Genomic DNA, 12,762 nt, shown 5'->3' with positions numbered 1-12,762 from the left:
AAACATTACTAATTGATTCAATTTGTTTCACGGGGATATATTGTCGGAACGGGAGGACCTTAAGGAAGGCCTTGCTGTATCCTTCATTTTTCTTGGTCGTAGGGAGAGTCATAATTTCACACTAATCGCAATTTTTAGTCATCTTCACTTCTCCACTTCTCAATTCCAAACTACAAATTCTTAGAGAATTCCAATTCCAAAATATTTACAATGCTTACACAACCGCATTAGTTTTGTTGCAAGAGAATATGAATTTTGTTACAGAAGAACACTGCACCTCCAGAGGTACCTGAAAAATGTCATGAAGAATCTGCATGACATCAAATAACCAAAAAATTTGCAAGATTGCAATCCTAAATCTTGTCATCGTGAAATACTCAACAGTTTGACACCATCTTGAAGATCAGAGTCGAAGCTTGCTAGATGAAGAAGAATCACGCAGTTCATCCTTACTAGGAAGAGACGCTGATGAGTCAATCCATGGTCCATCATCCATTGAAGTAGTCCTAGGGATCTGGCTGCTGTCAATGGAGAATGTAGAAACATGGGATTGACTGTCTTGTGATAATTTCTCAAAGGCTTTGAACCTCATGTCATCATTCAATGAGGTGCGCTTGATTAGTGGTGCCTGAATTGCGATTTTGCCTTCGAGCATGCTCACTGCAGAAGACATGGTTGGCCGAAGAGTAGGAGATGGGTTAGTGCATAGTAATGCCAAGTTTATCATCCTCAGTGCTTCATCTGCAGGGCAGTCTGAACCAAGACTTGGATCCACAAGGTCTAAAAGATTTCCCTGTTCTTGCAGGACGTAAGCCTGCATGTTCCCACATAGAATGAGGAAAAGGTTATATTATTAACTCAGCCATTGGCATTAACAATTTGAAAAACAAAGAAATGTAGGCAGAATATTAGGATATAACACCAACATTTGCTGATAGGATGGATGCATAAGCTAAAATAGCTTTCCTGCTCATTCACCCTACAAGATTATTTTTCATGAGACTACGGGTTGATGACAAATTCATTGATGGATTGATAGGTGGTAGCTATGATCCTTATCATTAATTTATGAAATCTAGCAAACAAAATCTTCAGCCAAAGTTCTGGTTTCCTCTCTATCTAATTCTGGGAACTCTGATAAAATCCTCCTTGTCACTCCTGCTTCCACCCTCCCCTCCAAATTACCACCATTGTTGTTAAGTACCCTTGATAGTTGATACTCTTGATCAATTTTAGGAATTCAAAACAGTAAGAAAGCCATCATTTCAGCCAATTTAATTTTAGTAAAAGACATGTTCATTCAAATCATCGTTTTCGAGTAACCAACTCAAAGTTGCTAAATCACTTTGAGTGTGAGCTAAAGAAGGCAATCTTTCCCCTGGAGGATAGAGCTGATATAAGAGGTTACCCAGTCAAGTAGATACACAAACTCCTCTTTGGGCCTGTAGTTAGTGTTACTTTTCCCACTGACGATCTCCAGTGCAACTATTCCAAAACTGTAAACATCTGCTTTGTCCGTTAAGTAACCCCTCATAGCATATTCAGGAGCCATATAACCTCTGCAAGAATAGATAACAAAACAAGTCAATAGATGTTTTCGATAATAAATCCCGTCGTATTCTTTTCCAAATAATTTACTGTTGTCCACATCATGCACTCACACACAAAAATTCCAGTCAATAATCTTGCTGCCAACAAAAATCAGATGAAGAAAGAATTACAAATTAGAGAAGGCAAAAGGCATGAAAACTCACATCGTTCCCGCAATTCGTGTGCTAATATGGGTGTTCTCCTCTTCGTCAAGCTTGGCCAAACCAAAATCAGATATCTTAGCATTGAGATCCTTGTCAAGAAGCACATTTGTAGCCTTGATATCTCTGTGGACAATTTTCAACCGAGATTCTTCATGGAGATAAGCCAAACCTCTTGCTATCCCTAAGCATATCTTCTTCCTTGTTGGCCAGTCAAGATATAGCAGCCGTTCCGTTCGACCTAAAAATGTAAAGCACCAGGGAGAAGAGCATGAAAATTGAATATCATGTTGCAAGCTATGCTTTCTCATAAAGATGATACCAAAATGCTTACCAAATAGTGCTCGACCAAGACAGTTGTTTTCCAGGTATTCATATATTAGCAACAATTGGTTGCCTTCTATGCAACAGCCATAAAGCCTCACAAGATTAGGATGCTGTAACGCAGATATCATGCCAATTTCATTAACAAATTCTCGATTTCCTTGCCTTGACTTTGAAGAGAGCTGCTTGACAGCGATTACAGCACCATCTGTTAATAAACCCTGGGAATAGTAGCATCATTTAAGCATGATAAAACATCATAGTGGAATTAGTTGGGTCAACATTTGTTTCCCTTATGTCCTTGGTCCAACACAAGCATGGCTAGGATGAATTTTCCAGTTCTTGCAATGTCAATATTCAAATGAAACTAAATCAATCAGAAGTTCAATTGTAAGTAACAACCTTGTAAACTGGCCCAAATCCACCCTCACCAATCTTATTGGCAGGGTCAAAGTTATTTGTGGCAGCTTTTATCTGTCTCAAAGTGAAATATCCTGTTTGTAGATCCAGAGCTCGAAGTTCTGAAATGAAACGATAAAGGTTCACTCTTCCAGAATGAAAGATAAAGAAACTTAAAGTGCAATTTTAAACATGTTTTTAATCATCTCCCTTTCGTCAACCCACGACATCCATAATGTGACTTCAAATCTTATATTTAAGTACCTTTTATCTCGCTGCTAACTAGATTGTAAAACTACAGCATAAGCACCGGCAAATATCCACAATGTTTGTTTGTCCAGGGGCAAACTTTCAAGACACATGGACATCCCTTTCTAACACTATCGTCTCCAGAACACAACATAAATAAACAAACTAACTTCAATTGTATGTCAGCTGGCATTTTTTTTTTAAAAAAAAAAAAATGGAACACCTAGTTGTTTTTGGTTGGTTTTCTTGAACTTCCTACAAAAATGCTCTATTTTCTATACAGATGCATCGCTTCAATGATCCTGCTCTCACAAGAAAAGATTCTTTACTATTAGGCCCTACTCGTTTCTTTATCTCATCTTATCTTATGGTACTTCAATTGTTTGATCACTTTCCAGATAGCTGACAATCGATTTTTTGTTATAGTCAAAAGAAAAAAACACATTACACATCATCTCACCTTTATCTTCAGTGTCGTCTCCTCCTAAATATCCTTTCAGTCGCAGCAAAACTAAAATTAAACATGCCACCACACATGAAGCAACTACGATGCCAATAATAGCTCCAACTGATAGCCCTGTATGAGTGTCGAAATCTAGAAGAAGATAGAAGGGATGACTCAGAGATGTTTCTGAAGAAGGAAATATAGAATAAACAAGAGTCAGGATAAACTAACTTGGTGTCACAGTAATTGCAGATATTAGAGGTCCATAAACACCTCTGTCAGGAATTGCTGTTGTCCCTTTTCCAGTCCAGAATAAGTGGATCTCCAGAGTGCTTCCATTTACAATTACATCCTTAAAGTCCTTGGTAATTCCTATCCCAACACCTTTAGCTTCCTCCATGATATTAAAGTCCTTGAGAACTACATTTCCCTGCATTAAAAACGTTCGACTAAGATACGGCAGAAGTGTTTGTATAACTTCTATCCCAATAAGGTTCTTAAAGAAACTGATTTCAAGCTACGTGATATGCTAAACCCAGAAATTAGCTGCTGGTATTTTCTTACTTGAATTGATACATCAAATATGCGTCTCCCAAGACTGCTAAATTTCTTGTCATCTGAAAACATTATTTCGGCAAAGTGGAGGCGCACTTTGTAGCTACCCTTTCTTAGACAAAGGCCATAATATTTAAGTGAAGCGGGGGCCTGGCGTGCAGTTCTGTATATCTCTTCACCAGTCAAATTTGATGATGAAGAACTAGTAACATAATTGGCATCATCTTTTCCCATGTACACTCCTGAGCTTGTATAAGCCCATTTCTCTGAGGAGGAAAAGAAATAAGCTGGACCACGGTTAGTTTGGTCATCTTCATATTCATTTCCCTCAAAACCAATCCTGCTTCCTCCACAATTTATGAACAATGAATAATCTGCATATGCGAGCAAGAATCATTCATGAAATCACACGGATTACAGGTAACTTCAAATTAATAATACAAGATTCCATAAAAAAGGAACAGAATGGTACTTTGGAAAACATACATTGGGATTTTCCCGAGCAAGGAAGGTCCTTCTTCGAACACCACGCAATTCTGTGTTGTATGAAGCTAAGGTCATCCACATGATTTTATTGACAAACTAAAATGAAATCTAACAAGAAGACTTAGTATTTCAGGACTCACGAATTGCTTGTTGATGTCGAAGAGCTGGAGGCTAAGTTCCTGTTGAAGTACGGGGTTTTTGATTAAAACCGTGAAATATTCCACTTGCCAAGAAAGCAAAGAAACACTTACACAGTGGATGACTGGCAGCTTGTTGTGGACGATGGAGTAAAATTGTTGTTAGACAAGTCACTGCCAGCAAATACAATCATGCAAAATGTGAGAAATCTATGATATATATATATATATATCTCCGTATGTATGATATACATGCACTTGAATTGCAACTTCTGCATCCATTCAGAATTTCAAAAGACACGAGTATACAAGCACCAACATGTTCTCTCTGCTGTCCAGTAACCAACTGGGTATTTCTCCACTTAATGCATTAGAAGCCAGAAGGCTGCAGAAAATGGTATAGCATTAGCTTTTTGGGTGTGGCAAGGGCTTTAGATGTACGCAAACCCCATTTGTCTGAAAATCCAAGAAAAGTATCAAAGTTTTGATAATTGGGCACAAAATGCAATTTAGGTAAAGTGACTTACAGGTTATCAAAATTCAACCTCTGAAATGTATTTGGGATTGGACCAGTCAGGTTATTGAAGCTAAGGTCCCTGCAAAAGCATTGCCCAATGAACCCAAAAGAAAAGACATAATAGTTGAGATCAGTCATTACAACTGGAAACACTAGTCAGTCACAAGGTTCTCCCACCATTTAAGTAGAAATCTTGGCCTGTTGTGTATGTTAAATCACTTCTTCTGAATGTAAATTGGACAGAACAAAACTTGTCTTAAACCATACTTGAAAGGAAAGGTATGCTTTAACCTCAATCAGAAGGTCTAAATGCCAATTTCAGGCATGAAAGCACTGCTTGTTTATGAGAAAAAGCTAAATCTGTCCACATAATGAATTCTCAATCGGGAATTTGATAGGTTATATTAACTAACGTTCTTAGGCTGATGTTTTCAACTTCAGAATATAAAATCAAGTGAACGGTTGAGTAGATATTCAATATCAATTCTTTTCATGTTGAACTAAAATTGATTGCAGGACAAAAAGCAAAACTACATTCATTTAGTTAATAGATAAATAACAAAAGGTTCAAGTCTTGGTGAAGTGAAATAAGTTCATCTAGAATAAACTAGTCCTACACTAATAAGCATGTTCATAATGCTGTCTTCGTGTATTTAATTAACTGCAAACAAATGGAACAGTGAAGCTATATCACTTGCAAAGCTATATATTTTTGTTGTCTTAACTTAGATTTATGATTGCACTTGCAATGCAATTAACTTTCTAATCAACTTAGAGAATGTCAATGGCAGAGATCAATAAAACTACACAAATGCCTCCCTGCAAAACAAACTTACAGTGTTTTTAGTTTGCGCTTGTTGCCCATATATTCTGGGATTGGGCCAAAAATGGAGCAGTTTCTTAATATTCTGCATCATGAGAACAAAATAATTAGCAGATTTTTAAAAAGGTTTAATTTCAGAAACCTCCTTTGAGGTTTTTAACAATGTCATTTAGCTCCCTCAAGGTTTTAAAAATTACACATACCTCCCTTGTTCCTTAAATATTTTTATTGAAATTCCCTTGCTTGGGATGCTTATACTTAGAATTACTGTTAAATTTATTTTTCATTTTTTACCGTCGTATTCCTTTTTTTTTTTAATTTTTTTTTTGCCAATAAACACTGTATAACTGCACTATTACCTCTAGTTTCTATCGTAACCAAATGTCGAATTAATGATTTTTCTTATATGTAGTCCAATGTTTTTACTAATCTTTGTTTTTCTAATTTTTGGTATTAAAAATAACAATAAATAAAAAGAAATGCCCTAAAACTACTACTAAATTATGATAATCCCATTACTCGAAAAATTCATAACTCTATATGAATTATTTCAACATTTTTTTCTATTTTATAAATCTAAATCCATAATAAAGTACCATCAAAAGTATCCTATCATAGTGATAAAATTATTATTATATAGTTGTTTATCAAATAGTAGATACGGATATGAAAATTTAATATATTTTATACTAGATAATCTTATAATTGTATAGGGAAATAAATTAAAACTCATTACACAAGGGCATTGTTGGGTATTCATTTAAAAATTTGACCAAATCAATATTATTTTAAGATTTTGTTACTAAAACTATCAAATCAAGAGAGGTAGGTGTAATTTTCCAAACTTTAGGAGAGCTCACTGAAATTGTCAAAAACCTCCCGGGACGTTTCTAAAATTATCCCTTTAAAAAAAATAAAAATTAGCAGATATCTATTCCAAAGGCACAGCTAGATCCTGCCACCAACTCACACTGTTTTTATATTTTCCAGGTCTTGCAAATTGGGAAATCTAATACTTGAACCACTCAAGCCGAGTATCCTCCTAAGCACCACAATTTATGTGATCAAGAAGCAGATGTCAGAATCCATTTGAGCATGTTGTAGTAAAAAATCTAGTAAAGTCTAAACAGGAAATTGTCTCACATCTCAGATAAATTTGTCAACCGGGAAATTGCAGGAGTAATTGGTCCTTGCATTAACGTGCCTTGCATATCTCTGCGAACAATTGGTTCCGCTTGATGTAAGACAGCATCACCATAGTCCAAAAAGCAAATAAATTTATTCCGAACAGGGAGAAAAGTTGCATCGATGATGCCAAGAAGAACACTCACAGTCTGATAAGTTTTGTCCAATTGCCAATAAAGTCGGGCATCTTTCCAGAAATTGCATTTCCATCTATCCTACTGCAAACAGCAAAGAAAGCTCTCAAATATTTTGAGTCATCCCATTAGGAATTTCATTTTCAATTTAGGAGGAAAAGAAGACTTGAGAGTCCCCAGAAAATCATTTTCTTGTGCTGGGCTCTGAAAGAAAATGAATTCTTATTTTGTTTTTGTTTGTTTCCTGTTACAATTCGGCACACTTAATTGAGTTTTATATCTACTAAAAAGGAAGGAGAGGACATGTAAAAACAATACTGTTCCTTCACATCACAAGTATACTTTACCATCATCCCCACAAGATTTAGGATCCAAATGAAACCTGAAACATTTTTAATTGCTTAAATGTAATGACTTACAAATCTGTCAAATTCTTCAGATCCCCAAATGTCTCCGGTATTGTTCCTGTAAAATTGTTGGCAGAAAGCACGCTGCAAGAGAAATGTTCATCATCGGTAGACATATGCTTACGACGAAGGGAAAAACAGAACTAATTCAAGTTGAATTTGGTAGAGAATTAATGTTACAACATAGAGTCCATTGATGTAAAAGCAAAGAAATGGTGTCTAAATAAGCAGAAAGGAGAAAAGAATGCCAATCTTGGAAAATTGCATTGTTCCAAGCTTTTATAATCAACTGCTGAAGCTGTCTCACTTCTGAAACCTCAGCAGGAGTAGTAGGACTATAGAACCACAAATTGAGAAATAAACGATGCATGAGAACCACCATTATGTGTTTTACAGTAATAATTAACAACACCATCATGCTAAATTTATCATGGACGGAGTTACAAAATACAACTTCAACTTGTTCTAATGGGAGATTCTTGTTAACTTAAAAGTGCGTGAGATTGCAATCATTTTGCATGTACGGTAAGATTGCCTAAAATGATCGGATAGTCTTACAGTCTCCTCAATCCGCTTAGCCTTCCAAGATTAGCGGGAAGAGGTCCACCAAGCTGATTATCTTCCAAAACCCTGCAAAAACATAGCCCAGTTGAGTATCCCAACTATTTGAATATGGCGTAGACACTGCTCATCGTCTCCACTTACAGCTCTTCCAAAGTAGAAATATCACCTATTTCGCTAGGAATTGTACCGTTAATCCGGTTTCCCAATAGTGACCTGTAGTAGACTGACTTGTTAGTGTATCCAAGAAGTCTAGAGCAAAATGCAGAACGACCCTGGATTATTTGGAACAAGTGACTTACAGATTAGTGAGAGGAAGCCGAGCAAAACTTGGTGGAATTGATCCACTGATATAGTTACGTGAGAGGTCTCTGAAAAAACAAGAAGCAAAGTAAGTCTGTGGACAGAAACTCAAACAAAAGACAGCCGGGGTAGTTTCCTGAGAAGTTGGTCTAAGTTGTCATATGAATCTTAGATGAACTAATTCTACTTTAAAATGTGGCCGCAATAATTTTGTCCATCTTACTCGTGGTCAAGTTTCATATGTTTATTTTCACTTATCTTCCAATACAAGTGCCACATGATTTTCGCCAGCTGATAATAATCGCAGAAATTTGGGCATCATTCTGTCAATTAGAACTCCATTCAGGGGAGAATGATTTTGGTATATGAGAATTAAAATGACCACAAATTTAGTCCCTTTACATCTCCTATTTTCAATGGAAAACAATCATATTGAATGCTTCCCTGGGCTGCCATGCAGGTGTAAATTAATAATCAAAGGAACCATTGCTGTACAACATCCATCTGTTGAACTAACAAACTTAACATTCTCAACAGAATTCCTTACTAGCTACAAAGAACTTACATTTCCCGAAGATGACTGAGATTTGCAAATTCTGCAGGCAAAGTCCCGGTCAAATTAAGGCCTTTCAGCTCTCTGAGTCACCCAAAGCAGAAAAAAAAAAACATGTATGAGAATACAACAGCAAACAAAAAAAGTCTGCATACCAAGTAGGAATAAGCTCAGAAACATTAGTATGGAGTAGAAAAAATTAACTTTTGACATCTTGAGATGTGGACATCAGAAGGAAAACATTACTATGTCTATGTCACTGATTCATGAGAGACGTAACCGGGCAAAATCACCCTCCATCCATTTAAACAGCAGATATTTAGTATAGAACGTCTAAACCTCAAGAAACCTGACATTCGCGCAAGAGTCAAGAGTGATAATAGCAAAAAGATTAAGAGCATACATGCTTGTGACATGGCATACAGTGTTGGCACTAAAAGAGCAATTGCAGGTCACATTGCTATAAATGCTATCGCCAAAGGTCCGGTTGAGACCGCTACCCTCACTACAAGAGCTCCGGCTAAGATCCCAGTTTGTGATCTGCAGCTTTGATGATATCGTTTGAAGAACTTGCACTGCAACATGAATTTGCGATCAAAACACAATGTGTAATTAATAACATGCATAATTATATTTAAATAATGATTTCAACTCTTCTTTTCTTCTCTCTTTTTTTGGAGCATCCCGAAGTCAATTTCACGATAACAAGTTTTTTTTTTTTTTTTTGGGAAAAGCTTTGCTTCGATTGAACACCGTAAAATAACAACAGTAACTCCAGCTGAATAATTTAGTATGTGGGGCATTTTCAGTAAAACACATAAAAGAATAGAAACTGAAGCAAGTTTTTGTAAGAATTGTTTTTTTCTTTTTTTAGATAAATAATTGTTCTTTTCAGGCAAAATTCCTAGTTAACTTGTCCTTTTCATTTCAAAATTGTGACAATTCTCTATTAGCTTGTCAAAAACATCTTCGTGGTTATCTTGATCTACTGTGTGAACCTAGAATTGTCAAATAAAAACGCCTCCCAAAACTTTCACGGCTAAAATTAACTTTTGACTTGGACACGTCAAAGCCAGCATAACAGTCTTCACACACTCTATACTCAGATGTCAAGAGGCATGGCAAAGTCCCAATCTATGGCCTGACCAAACTCCTCCCAAAGGTTTTGGCCGGTTGCTCATAAGTTCATATTTGAACCTAATTAAATATTGGACCGACAATTCCAGTGCAGAAAATTTGATTATCTGTGTAACTCATGAAACGAGGAAAAATGTTGCATATATACACGATTGGTAGAGCTTGGTGGCAGATAAACTTAAATCAACCCAAAAATAGAAATTCAGCAAAGAGACCATTCCTGCGAACCGATTTAACCATATCCAATCCTTCCCTTCCAATTCAACCTTGTTGTAATAAATACTGCATGTGACGGACTGCAGTTTTTTCACTTATAGTAGTGCAATTGCAATTTTGGGTACATGACTTATTCAATGCAACAACCATAAGGCTCCCACTCCAGCTCACCTAGATTAAGACCAAGCCAATGGTGTCCCATGACCATTTACAGAACTAATACAATGATACAATTATGGTTTGCTGCAGTTATGTTTGGTTGTTTATTCCTTGCTATAAACTGTTGTACAGTTTAATAATATTAGGTGCACACAAATAAAATCTATACTTTTAGGAAACAAAAAGCAAATTTCACACATACAACAAAGTATTGCAAGTGCACGCTATACTGTAAAACAAATAGTAGCATAACAAGGGTACAGCCCATGCGTGCCCCTTGGTATAATGCAATTGGCTACTGGTCAGTATCAACTCTTGGCATCTTTTGTTGATATTTTCATTACCAGTCGTAAGATTAAGCCCCTCAAATGAGTTAGGTTGGCGTGCCAGAATGGGCCGACATCTCAATAATTCATTGAGAGTGGACAGTATGTGATTTTGGGGATTTCCAAAATCGATCTATCTTTTAGTTGGGTTGATTTTTCCTGAATTTTTATTCTTTTATCATTGCCTAACCCAGAAAAAGGAAAATTCAATAACAGTATGCCAATAAGGAAAAGTTAAAAGGGCACGTCTTGCTATGTGGACCTGTGCTGTGCAAGTAGTGCACTTGTAACATTTTCTTTTCAAGATAGCCATGTCTGGAAACTCCTCCTCCAAAATAAAAGATACTACAGTCTACAAAGAAGGGTGGGAAAAAAAAATCCCTCGTAAAGACTGCTTTCTTTCTAGTTTCTATCTCTTGCAACCTATGAATGATCCTGGTCGTTTAAACCCATAATTGTTTGCTAAACCAACAAAACTTTTGTCAAATAAAATTCTATAAATGTTAAAATTCTCAAAAAAAAAAACCCACAAACATCATGCTTCACTGACCCCGGAAGAACAAATAAGAAGTGAAAAACAAGAGAAAGATTAAGCAAATTAAATGATGTCCAATCATACAGATGCTGCATGTTTGATTGTCAAAGATATAAGTTTGTGGAGTTCCATCTTACCTTCTTCTTCAGGCAATAATTGAGCGAAGGATCTTAAATCATTAGTACAACTGAAGAAGTGCAGAACCAGGAAAAAATAGACGATGCTAACATGTATCTCCTCAGGAAGTGTCCTTCTTGATGTAGCCATTGTTGTACTTAAGAACAGAAGGCTCCGTTGACCTATGCAGCACTTTCTCCAGTACAATTGCAGATGTCAAGAAAACAAGCAAACTAAATATTACAACGTACGTATAACTTCTGAAGAAAACAGACGTTGTAATAAAACGAAAAGTAGCAGTAAGAAACAGAAACAGAGTATTTTAGGACAGCACACAGGCACAAGCAAGAAGAGGGCGTGAGATTTTTTGAGAAAGAAAGAAAACGGGCCTTGACCTGTGGGCGGGGGGCAGCGGTTAAGAATAAAGGCGCGGAATTGGAAAATTTCTTTAACTTAAGGGATAATTTCGGAAACCTTCCTCGATGTTTCTCTTTATCACTTAGCATTCCGAGATTTCTAAAATCTCACTTATCTCTCCTGTCACCTTGACAAGGTTAGATATCCCTTTCAATGATCACAAATTGATAATATTACCATTGCATTCTTAATAATTAATTAACCAAAAATTCCAAAATAAAAGAGAATTTTTAACCCAAAAAATATTAATAAAAATAGCCAAATGACTATTCAATATTAGTCCATATTTCTCTGTATTCAAATGGTGGTTAAGTTAAATTTAGTAACGGCAATCACTTCAATGAATTTTGGTAAGTAATTTACATCTTGAAGAATTTTGCAGGATGGATTTAAGGAAGTCAAGCAATGTTTTTTAGCAAGTATGTTTTAATACATGATGTAATTCAAATTGTATTTTATATTAAAAAAATTTTATATGTGGAATTTGCATGTAAAGCCTACTTATAGAAAAAAATTATAAAAATGATTAATCAAAATTTTTACCAAAAATTTTTCATTACCAAATATCAAAACATTACCAAAAAATTTTTCATGTAAAAAGGAAATAGGCAATTTTTGGATATTTTCAAGTTTACTTATACCCTTATTTTAATTTTTATTGTTCATGTAAGTTTCATAAATAGGATAGTATTGAAAGGAAAGATTTATCTCTCTTACTTTTCTCCAAAAGGGGCTAAAATGTTAAAAAAAAAAGTCAATCTAAGAGACGTAAACGTAAGTGAGATTTTAAAAATTTTGAGGGGTACTAGGTGATATTATGACAAACTCCAAGGACAGTTTCTGAAATTATCCCTTAGTTAAAATAATCAAGTGTTTATGTCCCTTCGCCTGCAGCACCGGCAAAAAAAAAAGGTATTTTGTCCCTTTTTGAGAAAAATGGATTATGGGTTTGGAAAGTTCAAATCAGAAGAGCCGAAGATCAAATCAAAATCGAATTCTTTTAATGCAAAATGTGTGCAACAATTA

General features: G+C 35.7%; 1 protein-coding gene across 1 annotated transcript; it reads right to left on the bottom strand.

The window, feature by feature from the left end:
• Positions 1–114: 114 nt before the first annotated feature.
• Positions 115–11,736, bottom strand: LOC113690425 (probable LRR receptor-like serine/threonine-protein kinase At1g53430). Its single transcript, XM_027208325.2, has 24 exons — positions 11,340–11,736; positions 9,233–9,404; positions 8,842–8,913; positions 8,276–8,344; positions 8,118–8,189; positions 7,971–8,042; positions 7,425–7,496; positions 7,018–7,089; positions 6,830–6,901; positions 6,657–6,728; positions 5,700–5,771; positions 4,874–4,942; positions 4,666–4,731; positions 4,461–4,520; positions 4,350–4,388; positions 4,210–4,259; positions 3,733–4,097; positions 3,400–3,598; positions 3,184–3,318; positions 2,478–2,596; positions 2,086–2,296; positions 1,755–1,992; positions 1,409–1,559; positions 115–814 (listed from the first exon to the last, which is right to left on the bottom strand). The coding sequence occupies exons 1-24, from the start codon at positions 11,467–11,469 to the stop codon at positions 404–406; spliced, it is 3,060 nt and encodes a 1,019-aa protein (XP_027064126.1). The 5' UTR covers positions 11,470–11,736; the 3' UTR covers positions 115–403.
• Positions 11,737–12,762: the final 1,026 nt, after the last annotated feature.

The sequence above is a fragment of the Coffea arabica genome, chromosome 5c (assembly GCF_036785885.1).
Source record: "Coffea arabica cultivar ET-39 chromosome 5c, Coffea Arabica ET-39 HiFi, whole genome shotgun sequence".
Lineage (NCBI taxonomy): Eukaryota > Viridiplantae > Streptophyta > Magnoliopsida > Gentianales > Rubiaceae > Coffea > Coffea arabica.
This window is presented reverse-complemented; position numbering and strand designations above follow the sequence as displayed.